General features: G+C 41.1%; 1 protein-coding gene across 1 annotated transcript in view; it reads right to left on the bottom strand.

Moving 5' to 3' along the window:
* slc1a7a (solute carrier family 1 member 7a) overlaps nt 1-21,190 on the bottom strand; it is a gene marked incomplete at its 5' end in the record, with an annotated part of 45,012 nt that extends 23,822 nt beyond the window's left edge. The window contains 3 exons of the mRNA XM_080907366.1: nt 1,475-1,690; nt 13,694-13,773; nt 21,050-21,190. Of these exons, the coding sequence (XP_080763492.1) occupies nt 1,475-1,690; nt 13,694-13,773; nt 21,050-21,190 (437 nt within the window). The remainder of the gene's footprint in view (nt 1-1,474; nt 1,691-13,693; nt 13,774-21,049) is intronic.
* Between the last annotated feature and the right edge of the window lie 230 nt (nt 21,191-21,420).

The raw sequence follows: 21,420 nt of genomic DNA, 5'->3' as shown, positions 1-21,420 counted from the left end.
AAGAGTGACGTTAAAAACCATATGGCAAAGATTTCCAGAAACATTGCAGAGTGAGTCACAAGACTGCGGTGAGTATCCTGCACAGATCGGACCAGCGGGATATCCAATCAGAGCAAAGCTGGCTAATGAAACACTCTGACCCCAGGGTTCCCCTAATAAATCCAAGAATGCACATATTCTTACATAGCATGCTCATTATAGATGCTTATCCAACACATTCACACACGAGCACTGACAGTCGAGTGATACAGCAGGCCTGCATGATAGATGAAGGCTGTAAAGAAGCTTTGCGGGATAAATCCAAAGCACAGCTGTGCTCTGTAACCCCCCCTCAAACACACACACACACACACACACACACACACACACACACACACACACACACACACACACACACACACACACACACACACACACACACACACACACACAGAATCTGTGAACAACAAAGCTTCACCACTGCACATGATCAGGTCATAGATGGATTTCATAGGCTTGGCCAGTTTATTACTCCCTCTTATTGATAGTGTGACTGGAAGTGAGTCTTCCAACTCTATTTTATTCCTGATATTTTTTTAAAAGTTCTTTTTTTTTTTTTTTTCCAAAAAACCAAAATTTGTTCATAATTCATAATTTCCATGTTTTTGTTTGCCTCCCATTCTGTGCATTTAGGTTAAAAAACCACAAATATCAGATATCCTTGTGCACAGGTCCACACCTCAGCCGCTCTTCTTTTAGTCTACTGACCTGCCGCGAGTCTCTGTCATGTTTCAGGTCTATCTCTAGCACAACAACCCAGCCCTTCAGCAGCACTAATTAGCTTAGCACAATAACCCACTGGCACATAAGGTTCCAGGCTTTACACTCCGACCTCAAGCACCTCCTTGACTTCTGCCTCCATGAGCACGCAGAGCAAATCTGCTTTTCATTCGCACTATAACCTACATACGTTTGTTTCATTTGCAAATCCGCAAAAGCCAAAATGCGCACATTAGCAATACGGCATGTGAATTAGATTCGCTCTGGAATAAAGTCGATCTTCTCCATGGATTTTTTTTCTTTCTGCTAGATTGTTTTTCTTAAGATTATTTTCCATGACTTTGTTGATATGAAATTGTACATAAGCATTTTTTAAGCTTTATTCATTTTTAAATACAAGATTTCCATGTTGGTTAAAAAAGCAACAACAGGCTGAATTTTAATGAGTTAAACAAAAGTCTTTCCCAACATCTTGTTCATCTAATGACTCAGATTTCTCTGAAGCCTCGCTTTTGAACTATTGACACTAAATACACAAACTTACTTTAATCCAAAGAAAGCAAAATACAGCCAAGTTTTTACTCCCTTCATCCTTCTTCCATGGGACTACATAAAAACAAGCACTTAGGCAACTCTCTTTAACATAGTCTATGCATTTTCTGGCGCTACACTTGCAGCGCTCTGAGCATAACGGAAATAATTAGTGGTCTCTTACCGAATGAGGTCCAGCAGAGCATCAGCAGAGCTGGTCATTGGCTTCTTGCTTTCCTCAGAATCCTCCTTCTGTGCAGCTCCACCCGGGTGAATGATGTAAACCATGAGAATACCAACTACCACAGCAACAAAGGTGGTCCACAGGTAGTATGAAATGGTCATTATTCCCAAGCGGCTGGAGCACTTGGCATCCAGAGCAGCCAGACCGGACATCAAACTGAGAGCAAGTGGAGACACACAAAGGCGGAAAGAGACAAGATAGAGTTAGAAACCAAGAGGGAGTTGAAGAGATTGTGGCTGAAGAGATGCTTCTGCTCAGTGTCAGAGTGAACATTTTGAAGCTGAATTTTTAGTTTTCCTGCAGAAGAAGAAAATCAGTAGTGATCAGCTACATGCAGCTGCAAATGTTCAGCCAACTCGTGTAATGTAGATCCTTGCTGTAACCACCCTGCAAACAAGTGGCCCTCTACTACACAATCCAAAATACAACTATTTATTATTTTCTTGCTTTACTGATGCTAGATTTAACTTTAAAACTCTTGACTATTAGAATAAAAGTTCCCAAACATATGAATGAGTATGCTGGGTCTTAAAGTGAAAATAAACCGCTGGTGGTTCAACAGGCTCCAAATTTGTGAAACGCCAGAGGAAATATTCTGGCAAGCTTCAAATTCAGCATTCACCTTAATAACATGCTTTATGTGGATATGAAAGCAAGCAGAGCTTTAACTAGGTGTGCAGCTTTGAAATGAATGCAGCACTTAACCAATCTCAATCAGCCTGTTTCAATTTTGAGAAGCTCTTCGTGTAAGCCTCTGCAGTCTTAAACAAGACACGGCTTCTTCTACCTTAAGATACGTGAATTCAGCCGTGTAGCTTTGCACTCATCCCTCTATGCCAGTGAAGGGGATGAAAAGTTGTTCTTACAAACATTCGAAACAGTCGATGTTAATTTGCATTTGTATGGGCAGCTCTGAATACAGCGTCTTTTCAGATATTTGTTTTCACTGTACAAAGATGGTGACGCTCGTCGTATATACAAAAAAAAGGAGTGAATGAGGGAGATTCACATAATTGGCTTCTCGGTGAGTTAAAAAAAAAGTGAAAAATAAATGCAAATGACATATTTTTGGGAAGTGTGGGAGGATGTGGAGGGTGATGCTCGTGAAAGCAGAGAAACAGCGGTGGAGAGATCTTTAGCTGGGGAGACAAGATTTTCTCCCCATCCTGTGTAATCTGGTTCGACTTGGCAAGTGTTTGGGTGGATGTGCTGAGTTTTTCTGTGCACTCGCTGCCTGTGCTGAAACTCATACTGTCATGCCTCCTTCCATCATTTTTCAAATGCAAACTAGAGAGTCTCCATCTCCTGCAGGTTTCACACTGGGGACTATTGTGCTTTGAAAAGCCAGTCTGGTCACATGAATGGAAACTTGCGTCTTTCTGTGTGTGTGTGTGTGTGTGTGTGTGTGTGTGTGTGTGTGTGTGTGTGTGTGTGTGTGTGTGTGTGTGTGTGTGTGTGTGTGTGTGTGTGTGTTTGTGATAACATAATCAATTCTTGGGATGGGAGAAAGCATTTGATTGAAACTTGCATTAAAACGCTGCAGAACTTTATTATTAAATGCTCAAATTAAGCGAAGGATCAATTTTTTCCACTGAAGCCAAATCATAATTTCACAGCTGCAAAAACGCTGATGCGCTTGAATGATAAATAAAGTCACGTCTTCACTTGATTTTGCTGTAACTATGGTAACTATAGCACAATCTTGGCTTCCTAAATGGAAAAATTATGCTTTTCCAGTTCGGAGTATATGAAACATTTACTGAGGACTAAAGTTCAGACAGTCAATTCATCTGCATAGATCACTCACCTTTGTTGAGATGTTAAAATGAAAATGTAACTGAATGGTTAAAGAACCACACGTGTAAGTACAGGATAATAGCAAATTCTAACACTGTTAAATTACTACTGGTTACAAAGTCACGGTGGTGTGTTGGTAGTCTCTAAACTGGTTAAATATCTACAACTTTTTTCTGCGTAGCAAAAATGCTTCACAATTAGACTCAACCAGGAATGCTGGAAACTGGTTTGTTACTAAAAGTGAAAGCACAGTCTCTCTGTGAGGAAACCTTTAATGTAATGTTTCATTTTGCTTATAAGTAGCCCAGAATTGCAGATCCCTCGCACCGATCCATCTATGCATCTACAGGGATTAGAACCCAACTTGTCAATCATAGGGCAACAGGTTGGGTACATCTTGGACAGCTCATTTCTTTATATTTTTCAGACTTGCTTGTCATTTTTTATGGTTTTGAGCTGGCTTTCTCGATACCTCTCAAAGATTTTCTTTGGTCATTGGCTAATTTGCCCCTCTTCAGTTCAGTCTTCATACCTGATCATTTTCAGAGAACTTTTTTTTGTTACTTCAGCCACTAACACTGACCAATCATTCAGGCCTGTGGTGTAGGAGATCTTGACATCACTGATGTAATTATAAAAGCAGAAATGTACAGACAGATTTTACCATTTGATTGACAGTGGCTTCATTCTTAAGCATGACAACAATGCCATACGCACTGCCAGTACAGTTAAGACACACCTGGATAGAAAACCAGTCAATGAAAGGTTGGCCTCCCCAGAGGCCAGACCCTGAACATTACTGAAGCATCTCGACAGAGAACAAAAGGCAGCCGACATCCAAAGATCTTTGAATGTCCTTCAAGAAGTTTGGAGAACTATTCCTGAAGACTTCTTCAAGAAATTAAAAGAAAGCTTGCCTAAGAGAGTTCAATATGTGTTGCAGAGTAAAGATGGTCATTTCAAATACTGACTTTAAAACTTAGAATTGTACAAACTCTGTTTTTGTCTGCATTTCTGTGTTTTTTTGGAAAACCACTACAACAATTAACTGGTAATAAAACATTTTTTAACCTTTCTTATTCAAAATGCAGCTGAGTATAAATGTCAGTGTCAATAATTTTATCACGTGATTTGTTTTAACAAAGTCTCTTTTACCTTGATACAAATATCGAAGTTATTACTAAAACTGGCTATTATCTAAAAAATAATTCTAATGAATTAGTTTAAATCTGTCATGAAAGACACCTGCAGTGAAAGGGAATAAAAAAAGTAAAGATTCTCTGTCGCCTACTTGTTAGAGGCTGACTTTGCCTAAACACCTAAACAGTGAAATGAGTAACGTCAGGGGTTACAGTGCAGGTGAGCGAACCCTGAGATCTGTGTAGTGTCTCAGCACAGGGAAAAGAAACACGACTCACAGTAATTTCTAATGTGAGCTTCAGTAAATTCTCCTTCTGTACTTGATGTGATCAGCTGACCTGCTGCTCTGGATTTCTACAGCTGAATCCAAGTTGTCAGCAGTTTCACGAGCTATCCTGGCTGACGTCCATCCCCGACACTGACACAATACTGTTTATATTATCTTTACACTGGGCAGCATAAAACTGATATAAAGTTGCCATTCGGTTAATTAATCTAAGTATCATCTGCTTAAATGCAGCTTCATCTCTGCTACACTTGATGCCGTCTAACTCTGACCATGAGCACCACAGACACTGTGTATCAGTCCAACACAGCTTTACTGTCAATTCACCACAATACTGCAAACTAAAATGTTTATCCTGCACTAAACTACCCAGTATTTTCATGCCACGTTTGAATAACACAAAGTTAGCATAGCTTAGTCTGTTTTATAAAAACACATCCTATACAAATCCAACACGCCTGCCTTTCTACATCTTTCTCCATCTCTGAGTGAACTTATCTCACCTTGTGAAATACAGCAGCTGGACCTTTAGCTAGTAACACACTGTGAGACAAACTGGACACAGACAGTTTGTGTGTTTGCTGATGTTTGCTGAATGCTGAAAGAGTATAAATGCTATAGAAGTAGAGAGTAGAAAGATATTTGTTTAAAAGTGTGGGGAGGAATAGTAAAAAGCAAAAAAGTAAAAGCTTCTATATGCAGATGTTTTCTTAAAAGACCAATAAAAAGTGCAAAGGTAAGAATCTGTACTCTCTAAAACCTTTGCCAGTTCCTTTTCCACAAGGGCAGTCTAGACCTTTGCTCTTCTAAAGGCTTTCCAGGAAAACCCTGTTTTGTCATTGGACAGTTTGACCCCGTGTGCACTCAGCTCTGCTTACATCTTGTACTTACAAATCTCAAAAGATTTGACACTCAAAGGTAAATCTGGCATTTTAACTAAAAAAGAAAAAAACTGAATGTTATGAGTTATAACGCTTTATAATTCACCAACCACCGTGATATTAATTCTTATCACATACATACTGCACTGATGGGCAGGTTATTCCACCCACTATTTCTTTCTGTCTATTAAAGAAAAAAAAAAAACAACTCAGTGGTTTACCCTTTTCTGTTTTTTTTCTCCTTGAACTGAACATTGTGATGCGACTGGAATTGCAATCACAGAACGGAGCATCGCTCGTGGGAATAAACCTTGCACCCACTGGTACATCAGATAACAAATGCAGCTGCAGAAATGATAACTAAAGGGCTTGCCCTGAGCTGCTCAGGGATTAGATGACCCCCAGCAGAAAAATCAAAATGTCATAAGTAGAATGTCACACTGCATTGCACTGGCAACATGTCAAAACATTAATCTTCAGGATAATCGCAGACAACAGTTTAAACTGAATATATATATATGTATATATACACCAGGCCTTTGTGGATTTGTATGTATGAAGCTGCAATAAAAGTTAAAGTTTGATGAATGAATTTAATCAACATCATCAGCTTAAATTTACATTGAAATCTTCTAGCCGTCATGTAGCTTCACGTTGACCACAAACAGCACAGCTTGCATTGTGAATTACACGGTAATCCTGAGAGGGCAGATGCACTGCGACTTAAGAAAACAAGATGAAATAAAAAAGAAATGCTTAAAAAGCTCGCAAAACACAATGGAAGTTGAATAAAATACAATAGAAGTAGTGAAAAACCTCACAAAACACAAAGAAAGGATTGTGACGGAAAAGCTGTTTCAATGCGAAGGACATGCGAAGGACTGCACTGAGACATGTTTAAAAGAAGCGGATGTCACGGCGAGTGAGATGAGCCGTGTGGAGATAACAAAGGAGGATCCAGTCGCAGGCACTCGTGAAGGTGAGAAGGTGGTTTATTGGACACAAAATGCAAACAGAGAAACGGCAAACGGGACTGAAGACTATCTAAACTGAGAACAACTAAACTACTGAACACAAACCAGGACATGAACATGAAGGAGGATGAGCAGAGGTAAGTGACGATGGACAGCAGGGAGAACATACAGATGAAACACGGTGGATACGCAGACGGGCCAGCGACTATGACAGAAGACACGACTTAAATACACTCAGAGAAACACCGGGAGATTACACACAGGTGGGGGACACAGCTAGGAGTAATTAACGAGATGAGACAAGGGAGGTAAAACTGAACACACTCACATGAGACGCAGACCTTCACAATAAAACAGGAAACAAGAAATCACTACACAAAGACGCAGACTAGACACAGATCAAAACCCACAGCAAACATGAGAACACAAAACCTGAGAGCAAAAACCAAAACCAGAATCACAGAAACAATAGATAAATAATAATAATGATCAACAAAGCACCAGCGAACAAAACGATCATTCAAAAATAAACCAAAACAAGAGAACTCAAAATGCTGGGTCGAACCGACCCAGAACCGTGACAGTGGAGGCTTCACCAGTATGGTGAGGGAGAAAAAGATGCAGGTATTAAATGTTTTAATCATATGAATCATAAAATACTCTAGACACATGTTTGCTATCAGCAACCTACTGTTATTTGTCACTTCTGCAGCTGCTCACACATTATGCTATCCCCAAACACACTTGTGTTGTGTTTTGTGAGATTTATTCAGGGTTTTTTTTTGTGATTTTGGACCATTTTTCTGGTGTTTTTCTAAGCTACAGTGTGTTTGACCTTTCTGAGCCACCGTAGCATTACTATAAATGTTACCACAATGCTATTTACCCTGCGCTAAACTGAACCAAATGGTCTTTTACAGTATTTTCATGCAACATTTGAATAACAACAATTTAGTATTATTTAGATGTTCTACAGTATCTCTCCCCAACTCTGAAAGTGTCACACATTAACCTTTTTTTCTCTCCCTGGGAAATTTAGCAAATCTGCATTTAGCTACCAAGTTACAACGTATGAAAAACAGCACATAAGCACTTTGTGTTTGCTGATATTTGTTAAGGTGTTTTGAGATGACCTTCTACTTAGGAAATGTTGCTTCAGTGTATCTGTGAATGCAATCTTGCAACTTGCACCATGAATGCATTATAGTAATGAGCAGGAAAAAGGATGCCTTGCTGATGTAAAGAAGGCGTTGGATGCCATCATTTTCTTATCACTGAACAAGCGTCTCCTTATCATCAGCTGGAAGCAGTGACAGACTGCACGTGAGAAATTAACTAACTCAGTATTGACCATTACCCTAATCTGCCAATCAGATTAACAAATGAGATTTAAGCACTCATTTGTTGAGGGTCCTGCAGCGCCATTCCAGATCATTGTAGTCCATGTTAACCCCTGATTATAGCAGTAAATGCTGGAGTCTATCCCAGCTGCCACAGGGCCAAAGGCAGGATACACCTTGGACAGGCTATTAGTCTATCGCAGGGCTAACACAGACAGACAGCTTTTTAGGCTCACATTCATATCTATGGAAAGCTTAGAATTTGAGAGGAAGCTGGTATTTAGTATCCAGAGAGAATTCATGAAAAGTGCACACATAAAAGCCCTGGCCAGCTGGTGGATTCAAACCCAGGAGCTTCTTTCTGTGAACCAAGCTAATGCTAACCACCGCTCCATCTCTGTGCTCTAATGGGAATAACTGCCTTTACTCATCCTGGTATCCCATAGATGTTCCTCAGGACCAACCATGCTGTAAACCACTAGCATATACTGTACATAGGTTGGCAGCCTAAGATCTAATGCTGTATCCTAGACATTACTGGAGTCGCAAGAGATAATTATAATGAATTTATGTCACATATACACAAAGATGGTCATTAAATCTTAAGCTAGGAGCTAGGAAATCTTTGAGAGATCTTTGTCCTTCTCTCTGAAATCTGCGCCAAGGTAGGATTACAGCCTGCCATGTGTAGCTGCCTTGACCATGATGGTTCAAGCACATGCAGAGCAGATCTGCCATAAGATTTTTGGACCATATGGGGCTTACACTCCTCCCTGTTCTACCTTCGTTGAGCTAGAGCTTTACAGTAATCCCACATCGAGATGAAACAGAGGAGGCAGAAACTCCTTGGAATGGAGTATATACTCCTTGGAATCGGTGGCAATCCAGTGATGCTATGACCTGTGTTTCAGGAGATCGCATCAATGTTCAGTTTAGTTTCAATGCTTAATATATTCAGAGTATTCATTATAATTTTGTGCCAATATACTGTAAAAAAGAGGCTCCGTCGCTCTTAATGGCGAGAATTATCCAGGAGCATACTTGCCACAAGATGAAATCATTAATAGGTACATTAATCTCATCAAAATGGTTCTTTTTAGACTTTTGATTCAAAGGGTTTTTAAATCAATCATCAGTCTGTGCCTTCAAAATAGAATGAGGCACCTAGACAGAGAGGGTTATGAGCTCAATCTGAAATCATGTAGAAAAAAGTCATGTTTACCTTTTTGAGAAATGACTTGAATATCAGACGGTCAGTAAGTTTAGTCTACTAACGTTGTTGAAATCATCGCCGCAGTCATTTCCAGACATTTTTCTAAGGAACAGCTGCAACGTTTGCCCACTTTATGAAAGTTAATACAAGCCTGTGTCTTTTGGAGCAAAAGGAGTCATGGAGAAGCTTAAGAACGCTGTTTTGATTGCTACTCAGTAGAATTATGTATTAATAAATGACTTATTAACAAATTCATATTTTTTTAGTTGCTGGTGGATTGCTGTATGGGCATCAGGGTTAGTCAGGAAGAAAAGTGTGCATAGCGCTGCCAGACATTGCTGTGGTATCTGACTCTTTGTACTGTATGCTGAGATTAAGAAAACCAATTTTCTATAAACCTCAAAGTGCACTGTGTGACCTCCCCAGCAAACTAACATCACTATACAGCATGCGGTTGGGATTTTAGCTGTAGGTCTATTTATCTCCCCTTCAGGGTTCAGGGATCAGGGCCAAGACTGAAGCACACCAGACAATGGCAAAATGAATCCTATAAAAATGAATGTTGTGATGTTGGTCTCTTTTAGTAAAATGGGTAGCTGGCAGTACAGAGTTAGGATTTAACCTCTGTAAACAGTCTTTAGGCGGGACTTTGGGTGCCAGACGATTTCTGGTTTTCATTTGTAGTCTGGAAACAAAACATGGAAGGCACTTGCTGAAATGCAGACTAAAAATCTCAGGCTACAATCTAATGATAGACTTTTGTTATTTTATTTTAACTTATCTGCATTTGCAAACAATGACCTTTGTATGGAACAGGTCTAGGGTTGCTGCATCTGCCAGAAACCCAAAATATTCGCTCTTGTCAACAGAAGCTAAGCCAGACGATGGTCGCTGCACTGTTTGAGCTCAGTCTTGTTTAGCCGTTTACACAGGGATGCTTTAGTAAAACCCCCTAAACACCATAATTGAGTCCAAGAACAAAGCGAATGTTGTCTTGACCCTTTTATTTATTTATTTATAATAATGTTGATTAAATGCACAAACATTCAGGTCACCAAATAGATCTGTAAAGTTCATTTTTACCCTTGAAATCAAATTTTATAATAGTGGCGTTCAATTCAAATATATTTAACTAGCCCAGCATCAGATTCTCTCTTACTCAGTAGGCGAGACACACTTTACCATCAAGCTGTCTCAGCACAGCGAGGTTAAACGCATATTTGCAGCTAATTAGAAAAATTTCCTAAATACCACAATAAAAAAAAGCACTTGATGAAATATAAAGGAATGATTTGCATTCTGACAGCCAGCAAAACAAAACAGTCAAGCTAAAGAGAAGAACACAGCTCTGCACAACTGCAACATGATTTCTGTAGCTTGACGGTTAATCATCCAAATGCAACACACTAAATCACTCTAGCAACGAAGGGAAAAGGTGCAAGGACTTGAATTTGGTGCTATAGTCGAGTGCATGTCCTTTATATGTCATTCACTTATGACGTGTAAGTTATTTATAGTCTCTTTCTGGGAAATATTCACAGGGAACTGTCTGACCTAAGTGCGCCGTAGCTGACCACCTGCCTCGGGTATGAGAGCTGAAATCAGGCAGGCATTGCCAATTTTATTGAGCCACACAAAGAGCAATTAATCGCGTGTCGTATCGTGGGGCAAAATAAAAATCACAGCAATTCTCAAAAACAGATACTATCGTTAAGAAAACACACCTGGAGATTTCAGTCTAAGAGAGTGAGAGCTACATTAAACTCCCATACAAACAGCTGGATTTCTATCCAATTCATTTTGTGTGTGTGTGTGTTTTACAAAAACAATTAATTCTGAAAGCTGTGTAAACAACCTGTGGCACACCCACTCAGATCTGTTTTGTAACGCTCATTTTGCTGCCAATTATTTCTTACTCACTTTGTGGTTGTAAAGTGCTCGTTGTGTGGATGCTGCACATTTTGAAAAAAAAAAACGCTTTTCATCTCTGACCTTCAGATCTGTGCCAAAGTTAATTAAATTCTAAAGGCCTTCATCAAAATGCAAATGCTCACTTTAAGCGGGCCCTGAATGAACCGAATGAACGTCGCATTTTCAGTATTTGTTACAATTAAAACAAAGATTTAATTTCAATCCTGTGAAACTAAATAAACAGGGATCATAGGGAGGCACAAAGTGCAGTTGCCATTGATTCAGCATGACGCGTTCATGGGATAATCTGGTTTCCGCTTTGGCTGGTGTGCAGATGGCAGTGGGAGGGGAAAAATGGGGACAGACAGGGCATAGGGCTGGGAAGGATATTCACCCCTACATAAGCCCTACTGTACTGTGCAGCCAGTCTGTGCATCCCAGTGTAGCTATCCGACAAAAGCAGGACATTGCTTGCGTGACTGCACTGTATGCATGCCTGTAAAGAGTTATAAAGAAATGAAGGCAGGAGGTGTAGCAGTAAGAAGTCATGCCTTCCACCTTTATTATCCAGTATCGCCCCCATCGAGATCCAGGCAGGTATCAGGGTCTGTGTGCTACAGACTCAAATGAATCTCCACGCTCAGAGCATCATAGAGTCGCCCTGATAGCTTTCAAGTTTCTGTGTGCTTTAACAGAGCGTTGTACTTGGCTGCATTTGGCCTCCTGCCTGCAGATACTGTTTCAGATTAGGTGTAGTTAACGTCTCTTGTCCTCACGTGCTTCGCTCTTGGCAGGAAACCTGCGTTGAGAGGATGCCCTGCTCTGAATCTGGGAATCTGGGGGAATGGATCATGGCTGTGTATAAATAGCAAATCACTGCACAATGCTTCACGCTTTTACTGCAGAGAAAAAGATGGACAGAGAGAAATACACAAGAAAGGCACATAAACACTGTCAGATAGAGATAGAGACAGAGAGGGAGACAGACAGGGAGAGACAGAGAGAGGGAGGATTAACTTCTCATCCAGTCTTTGCTGTTGCATAGATTGTAAGTAGCTTATTGCGCAAAGCAGCCTGCATGTAACCGGTGCGTTCGCATGATTTGTTTTGGGAGGTTTTTTTTTGTGTGTGTGTGTGTGTTCAGTACATCGCTGACCTCATGCAGGCAACTAAGAGCTTTGGGTCTAAAATAATCAAACTGGAGAACCTGGCAAGCTGTGCTCTACTAAGAATGGATCTGAAGCTACAAAAGGGCAACAGCTTTACTTGCGTATAGACATTACTTTTTAATCTTTAATGCTGAAACATGTAATTGGGCGCAGTAAATATCAGAGAACAGAGATCCAGGCTGTGCTTTTTCCAGCAGCCTCGGTCAACATGAAGCCATGCAGGGGCGTGGTTCCTGTAGGCTATAAAACTCAACCAACACAATTTTAAACTTAAATCAGAGTATGATCATGATTCATTTATAATTGCAGTACGTTCACATTTTGCATTGCAGTCTAACTGCATGCCAGAGCCAACTTTCCTGTTTAATACATTTTATTCAAACGTGCTTTATTTTAATCTTCTATTTCATTTGACTCTTTTAAATCTTATCTGTGGATGCCTTTTATCATTGCCTTGCAGTGGTAACATATTTCATCAAACAAGGCCTTACACGTCTTATTACATGCAGAATTGCCTTTTTCTTTCTTGTTTCACAGCAATTTCCCACAGTGTGTTTTCTTTGTAAAAGAAGACTTGTGCATCTGCGCTCTGTGTTGTATATATAAATGTATAACCGAGGAGGTAGAGTGGACAGGCTTTGCAGTTTCATACCTGGTATCTGCTCGTGGGTTTTCATATGAATGGTTGACAAATTGCTTTTTAAAAAGTATTCAAGGTAGATTTTTTTTTCAAGTTTGCAGTCAGTGCAGATTCTTTGTGGACAAAAGCCACACCTCCTGCTGTCACCAGACAGCAAGTGACAGCAGGAGGTGTTTTTCATCGTGTCACTCTGAGACAATAAAATTACTTTGAAAATGGCAATATGAATTCTTGCTTTTCTATTTCTGCAAGTTTCTTTTTGCAGAAACATTTTTCTCAAATTGCTTCACTCTCTTTAAATGTCTTTGAAAATAGAAAGATGTGTATTTTTATATTATAATGCAGCATTTAATTTCTTTTTTCTTTTACAACGAGGAACTCTTCTTGTAGATTACAGTAAACACACCATAACATAACAGCTTAATGGTAGAAAAGGAACAGAGACCCTGATTTCTTACTCTGTCCATTTTCAGAGTAATAATCAATACCCTAATTGACGGTGTGCAACCTGTAAAATCATTCAGTACATATAGAGGTAGGGGACGAGTGTAGTGACACTGATGTCGAAATGGGGACTGCAGATATTTTGTTTACTAATCACTGCAGCACAATATTGTTATTATGTATAATATAAAACTTCAGTGTACCGTAAAAATGTTTATCTTAATCACGATTGGCTTGGAGCGCTGAAAGCCAACATCAGTGTAGATAATTAAACAGCTCTTTTATCCACTTCAGCATTTAGTACTTGTGTCACTGAAATGTTGTGTTTATGTGTTTGTATTGTGCAGAGCTGTGTTGCCCTTACCTCGATACGACGAGGGGCAAAATTAACATCTTCAGCATCCTCATTAGCAGCTCTCCTGGAAACTGGAAGTACTTGACCTCCTGCAGGCAGAAGAGAAAAGCTGTTTTTTGTTTTTTTTTTACTTTGCCAACAAATCTGAGGTCAAACACCATGTCAACATCATTATTATTACTGCAACACAAATTGTAAAATGACATCCTCTCTAAATCAGACATTGCCTTCTTTTTGTAACTTACCAAACAGACCCTTTTTAGTATACAACTGCCCTTTAGATTACACTTTCCCATGTAAAGATGACTTCAACACAAAACCGATTGGATCTGAAGAAACGCTCCGAGCCTTGCAAACCTCTTAGGTCACTTGGTATGGACCTTTTAGTTTTAACACTATATTCAGTCACTTTCAGATTACATGTTATCTGTTGCTTTTTTTTTTCAACCAAAGGCTAAAGTTGTTTTCAAGATCCAACATCAATATCAGTAACATCATTTTGCGTTCAATAACTGAACAGGCCTCAGTGTGTCTTTTGTGCATGTGTTGCCATCTTTCTGATTTTTCTGGCTAAAAAAAATTCTACACTGGCTCAAAACACAATGGCTGAAAAGCAAGGACAAGGACGGCGTTAAACATGTACTATTTTAGAGCTCTATTCATAGTACGGCTAAAAAGCACTGAACCAATCACACTGAATCATAATTTGACGTAATCCCACATTCAAAGAATTTTTCCATTATTTTCAACTAAAATTTTGAGTGACGTAGGTTGAGTTAGAATTTTCATCCCTTTATTTTCCATCCACCCATCCATCCATCCATCCATCCATCCATCTTCTTCCGCTTATCCGGGGCCGGGTCACGGGGGCAGCAGCCCAAGCAGAGAAGCCCAGACCTCCCTCTCCCCAGCCACCTCCTCCATCTTTTCCGGGGGAACACCAAGGTGTTTCCAGGCCAGCCGAAGGATATAATCTCTCCAGCGTGTCCTGGGTCTGCCCCGGGGCCTCCTCCCTGTGGAACATGCCCAGAACACCTTACCCAGGAGGTGCCCAGGAGGCATCCTTATCAGATGCCCGAATCACCTCAACTGATTCCTTTCGATGTGACAGAGCAGCGGCTCTACTCTGAGCACCTCCCGAATGGCCGAACTTCTGGCCCTATCTCTAAGGGAGAGTCCAGCCACCCTTTGGAGGAAGCTCATTTCTGCCGCTTGTATTCGCAATCTCGTTCTTTCGGTCACTACCCACAGCTCGTGACCATAACTGATCTACGTCCCTACCCTCACCTATGGTTTATCCTCAGCTATCAAAAACAAACACAAGTTTTCATCAAAGCCACTTGTTGTGTAAAAATGTAAGAATACGTATAAGAGAAGTTCTCTGCGGCCTGCTGGAGCGGGGGGGGGTAGGAGGAGTTGGCCGTCCGACTGCGGTCTGGAGTGTGGGGCCTCCCTGCTGCTGCGGAGTCGGGGCGGTCTGCCTCTCCCCACCGCAGGGAAAAGGGTAACACCACCTGGGTCTGGGTGCAGTTCCCCCCTCCAGGGGCAAGGGTACCTAGACCCGGTTCGTAGAGTACGCTTGGGGAGTGTGATCGTGTGTACAGCGTCTCTTTATGTCTGTCTCCACGTTGGTTGACTGTGGAGTAAGTGCATATGAGAGCATGAGGGTGGGAATGGATGTTTGTGTCTGTGTGTGCCTGTATGTCTGTGTCTATATGTCAGGTTGGGTATCAGACGCCACCTCTCTGGGGACACCTCAGGCCCTCCAAGGTTTGGAGGCCTATCTCCACCCACCACCACTTCCCCTGCCAGTGGCGGACTCCCTCAGGTGTCGGTGCGTTGGTGGTTCTTTGTGTCTGGGGGTGGGCGTCCGGGTACACACCGGCTCACTCCTTGGCGGCCGCTTATCGGGGCCTGGAGCCTGGGGCTCGCTCGGGCCACTTCGGAGGTGGGGTGCCCCCGGCCTCTCGGCCTGGGGCTCGGTCACTCAGGCACAGCTGGCTGCCGGCGGAGCTCACGGGCGCGTCACTGCAACTCCCCCTGGCTTCTGCTCCGCGGCTGCTGAGTGAGCCCTCATCTGGGACTCTCCTCAGCTCTTACTGAGACAGTGGCGCGGCTGCCCCTCTGTTGGTCTTCCTTGGTCTCTTGTGTTCTGGGGGCCTCTGGATGTCTGGAGTTTTGATCTCCTCCATACCTGCTTCATACCCTGGAGGACGGGGCTGTGGCTCCCCACACTCCCTAGCAGATCGTTACATGGAGAAACCTTTGGAATACAAGCGCGCTGATCCACACAGGTATGCACACGGGTGTACACACGGGTATTCACAGACGCGGACTAAAGCTTTCTTGGCTGCTGCCTCAAAGCACATTGTGCGCTGTCTATCTTGCGTGCTGCACAATATCGTTTATTACTTAGTATCTACTGATATCTACTGCTAGCTAGTTTATTGTGATGGTGCCGTTTTTTTTATTATGTTGCTCTTTGTTGTTTGCTTTCTCTTCTGTTTTTTTTCTCCATACAGGTGACCCAGGTGTTTGTTTGTTTTTGTTGTTTGTTTGTTTTTTTCTTTCTTCCCCCCTTCTCACCGTCTCTTCTCCCCTTTGGTTTTCTTTCTCTCCCTCTCTTTCTTTCATTCTTTTTCCCTGTCCTATCCCCCAGTCATGTCTGTCCCGTTTGTAGGAACTGAAAATAAAATAAATTCATAATTATAATAAAGGTCAATCAAATGGACCAATATGGCAAGGCCATGATGATCCACTTGGTAAAATAAATCCGCTTGGCATCTTTCTTGGCCTTAAGACAACAATTCTGATGGCTAAAGATCCAAACGGGACACACAAAAAAAAAGAAAAAAAAAAAAAAAGAATACGTATAAGAAAAGAAAAAAGAATCAGTCACGATCCAGGGTCATTTCCGTTATGCCTAGGTTGCCGTTATAGTTCAATGTTTCTTAGATTCTCCTTGTGTCTTCACCCCTGTGTTTAAGTCTCATTCCTGAGTCTCATTATGTTTCCTGTTTTATTTTGAAGAGGTCTGGTGTCCCATATTCATTGTGTTTACTTTCACTTCCCTGTCATTCTAATCAGCTGTTTCCCCATGTGTTCCCACTTCCCCTTCACACCATGTTTCCAGGTCTCATGTATACATGTCCAGGTTTGTTCATATCCATGTCAGGGTTCTTCATGTTGTATTTTAGTTCACCCAGTTTAGTTTAATGTTTAGTTTTGCATCAGTTTGCCTTGGCCTTTGTTTGCACCTTTTTTTTTATCAGCCTTATTAAACCTTTTTTTTTTTTTAAAAAAAATTCAAGCTACGTTCCACGTTCCATTGTGTCTGCGTTTGGGTCCATTATTCACGTTCCACACAATCTGCTTCCACACACTGTGACAAAGTCTTTAAAAGCAAATGTCAAGAAACTTTGAAGCAGTGACAAAAAGCATCAACAGTCTGAATAGACTAGATAGATTTGAAGTGTCTGAATCCCCTAAAGCAGGTGTTCAAATACTTCACAGTGTTCAAAGTAAGATTACTGTATAATAACATGTTAGAATAAATACAAAAAAAAAGTGTTTTTAAAAGTCAAGTTGCAGCTCTGCAAAGAAACCAGGAGCTCATCAGGTGTTTTTCACACTAATATTGTACTAGTTTCAACTACACAGGTGGAAACCTAAAAAAAATCTTATGTGACAACTAGAAAATCTGTTGGAAAAAAGGGGTACATTGATGTTAACATAAATATGTCAGCGATGACTTTTCATACCTACAGTTAATCTATCACTTATTAGTCAGATATGTCAGAAACATTGTTTTGGTTGATATCACTGCGATCAACAGCATTTACAGAAGAGCTCCCACAAAAAACATTGCACTTAGCTGATTACCTAATCAGCAGGTCAAACAGATGGGAGGTGGGGGAGGGGGGGGGGGCATGTGGCAAAACGGAGGTGAAGAGTTGGAACAAATGAAATGTAAGTACATCACATCTGTGCATGAGATGATGGAGCAATAGAAGCTTTTTGCTTCTGTTTTTAAGTGGGAGAGCTTTTACAGCTAAATGGCCATGCGTGTGCGCGTGTGTGTGTAACAGTGTGGGCGGACGCAGTATGTACACGCACGCACGTTTATGTGCATGTGTGTGAGACTTTTTATTGCGTGTGAGGGACAAACACAGCTGCCACTGAGTCCTGGCATCTGCTGAAAGCAGAGCAAACTCTTTGTTAGACATGTGGTACTTGCGGACACACACGCTGAAGCCACGGGCTGGCATACGTATATGCTTGTTTGTATGCAAACCCAAAGATTAAGCCACGAAGCCCGATGATCAACACTTGCATCAAAGCTTTTGTCAAAGCCTTGTCTTGATGTTGATTGTTTTATGGCAAACTATTGTGTTTCTAAATTGCAGCTGGGCAGCTGAATCACTCTGCAACAGTAGCTTTCTACAACGTGTGCAATTAGTGCATGTTAAATATTCTCTGTGCTCACAGAGGTGCAGGGTTACAGACCATCTGGGAAACAATCAGCCTTTGAGTGCTCTTACAGTGTGCACAGAGCTGTTTTTGTGACATGTTGTAATTTATTTTTGACATTTCTGTGAGCCACAACTTCTAATTAAAATTACATTTTAAACGGCAATACCACTCAAACCTTTAATCTGCACCATTAATACATTTCCTTACATGGTAAATGGTAAATGGCCTGTATTTGTATAGCGCTTTACTAGTCCCTAAGGACCCCAAAGCGCTTTACACATCCAGTCACCCACGCATTCACACACACATTCACACACTCACATGTGATACATGTGGGTGTGTGAATGAGTGTATACATCTTCCTACTGTTTAATTTTCAGTGATATTTTGTAAATGTCATTTCTTCTGTTGCTTCACTGTATTTGGTAAAGGTTTATTTATTTATTTTATTTCATATTATTTGTTTTACACAATTCCCATTATTTTAACCCACAAAGACCGTCAAAGACACTGAATTGTTTAGTGTTGTTTATCAGCGAATTAATTTGCTCTGCCTCTTTACTTGAACTAGAGTTAAACAAGCAAATCAACTATTTCAAATATTAACTTATAGCAAGCGTAAGACATCATATTCTTCCTCCCTGTGTCAGGATGCTGAGCTGGGCAATCAGCAAGCAGAAATACTAAAAGCAAAATTGCAACTTGCAATACAGTGTGTAGAACGAGACATGTCACATTTGTGTGTAACAGTGCAGCTTTTCTTGACTACTATTACGCCAGACTAGATTGCAGTGCGATTTCGTTCTTTTTTTTGAGCATTTGTCAATTTTTATTTCTCAAGTCAAACACTGTCTCAGGATTTCAAAGACTCTAAGATGAACTGTCATAAAATGTTGTTCAGTCATGATGCTCAGAGGGTGTAGCCAACTGACAATGGTGATCTTTTGGCTTTTTATCTGACAGAAACGATTTTTCTTTAAAGAAAATGAGCCCTGCCCTTGACAGGACTGCAATCCTGTGCAGACAGTATCCTGCCTCACACTCTATGACAGCTGGCATAAGCTCCACCAGACCATAATTCAGACCATAAATATTAACCAGACTTTAAATACTAAGTAGAGTTATTTTTGCGTGACTTTATTTACTGTAAATTTCCATCTCTACATACTGTACTAATGTGACAACTTGTGTACTACTGTATGGCAACACTGTCAGCAATCAACTGTTGCCAGGTAAAGGCAACTTCATAATTTTGAGAAAGATAAAAATAACTATTACTTTATGAATGATCTGAACTGATTCTCTATTTTCATTTACTTTATGAAGAATTTTGATGTGGCTACCAAATAGTCTCAAGGATCTACGGACTATACAGCACTATAGTTGCCAGCTGACTTATGACTTCAGTGTCTTCAGCAACCCTTAATAGACAGCAGTTGAAGAAAGAGGACACGCATTTACTCACAGTGGGACTCGGAGAATTTAGTGTCCTAACCTGAACACTTTAGTTCACTGGATCGCCTGCTGGTGGACATGTGCCATAAACCTTAGCACTGCTTTGGATTCTGAGTGCCTGCTGTGGGCTATTGCCAAATAAGAGTGGCCCATTCTAGAGTAAGGTATTCTACGTATGGACCTTTTCAAGCTTTGTGTGCTAAATATAAAACAGATGACTGATGCTGTCATCAAAGCACAGCTTTGGTTTTTTTTGCACCACATGGATCAAAACAAAAGCACCGTGATGTCGTACGGCTGACTCTGACAGCAGGCGGATGTTCAAATGCCCACAGTGTCAACATATTTCATCATATATCCAACAGCACACACACACACACATCTACGTCCTCATCATTCATTTTCAAACAACTCACATTTTTTTTAAAAATTCTGTTTCAAACACATCAAAGTCATTTTTCAGTTACATTTAGTTTAGACATGCTTTCTCAGCAGCCTCTTAGCATCTCCTGAATTCCGACTATTGAAGATCTCTTCCCATTCAGTCTTGTGTGACCTATATAAGTAAAAACAAATGGCATGTCTTGATGTGATTTCGTTTTTCTGCGAGCGACTGACAACTAATCTCCCCACCAGCAATCCCTTTTCTATGGATTCACACAGGCCATAGACGATCTGAAAAGCCCTGTTTCACATTTTAAACAGGGAGAAATACAATTCCCTCATCTTTGGAAAGTCCTTTGCTATTTTAGTGTCCCTGATATAGCTTATAGATTGGATCGTGAATGAGTCTGACCTTTGATGCTTTTCTAGGAGCAATCAAACCACTTTGACTGAGTTTTTTTAAAAAAAATATACTGTCACCTCTGAGGCCTTTTCATGTCGTATTTTGGCCTCTCTTTTGCAATTGCAGCTTGAGAGCAAAACCTCGCATAAGCCACTGGAGTTGGATTCGTCTGTACTGAGACATCTGAGACATACTTTAGTATTCATTACAGTGCAGCTCTGACTTCAGTGGGCAGAATTGGTGAAAGTATATTTAATGAAGGTGACAGAATGACAACGAATGTGTAGTTGATTGGTTTGTATGCATTTGGGAACAGGAATCTGCATGACTAATTATTTAATTTGTGGCTTAAGTCTGGTTTAGGGTTGGGGTTAGGTGTGCAGTAGATATGGCCAAGCCCAAGAGTCTAATTGTTTCTCAGTAGAACGCTGTCACTGTTTTTCTTTTCGCATGTTTATGTAAATGCTGGTGGTTATGACATGGAGTGGAGTTAAAGAGGCTGATACTGGGGAGTGAGGATCTGATTTTATCACATAAGAAGGATCCAGGGGCTGACAATGAGGGGGGAGATAAGACAGAAGGGGGCCAGCAGGGTAGCGCATTTATATTGGGTGCTGGGGGTGGGAGTAGGGGGACTAGGACTAACTGACCTGCTCGGAGAGCTGCTTGCCTCTGAGGAAGAAGCCCAACAGGCAGCCGATGACCACGGCCAGCACAGACAGAATGAGCAGTCCGTTCTGCTTGCAGACATTTTTCACTCGCCCCCAAACTTCTTCCAGGGCCACCGCCATCCTCCTCCTCTTCTCCTGGTTCCCTCTTCAACTTCTCAACCCTCAAAGAAAACCACCGGCAAGCCCCCCACCCTTCCACCTCTTATTTAGCCATATCAAGAAATCAGAGAGCCAACAGCTGCCACAGCACTGGAAAAATATCAGGGTGTGGCCGCAGCAGGTGGGAGGGGAAAAAAGGGAATAAATGTAGAGATTGATAAGTGAAAAAGTATGCTTTTAAGGAAAAATAT

Source organism: Rhamphochromis sp. 'chilingali', assembly GCF_963969265.1.
Source record: "Rhamphochromis sp. 'chilingali' genome assembly, chromosome: 16".
Lineage (NCBI taxonomy): Eukaryota > Metazoa > Chordata > Actinopteri > Cichliformes > Cichlidae > Rhamphochromis > Rhamphochromis sp. 'chilingali'.
The sequence above is the reverse complement of the archived record's forward strand: the minus strand, read 5'-3'. Positions and strand labels throughout refer to the sequence as shown.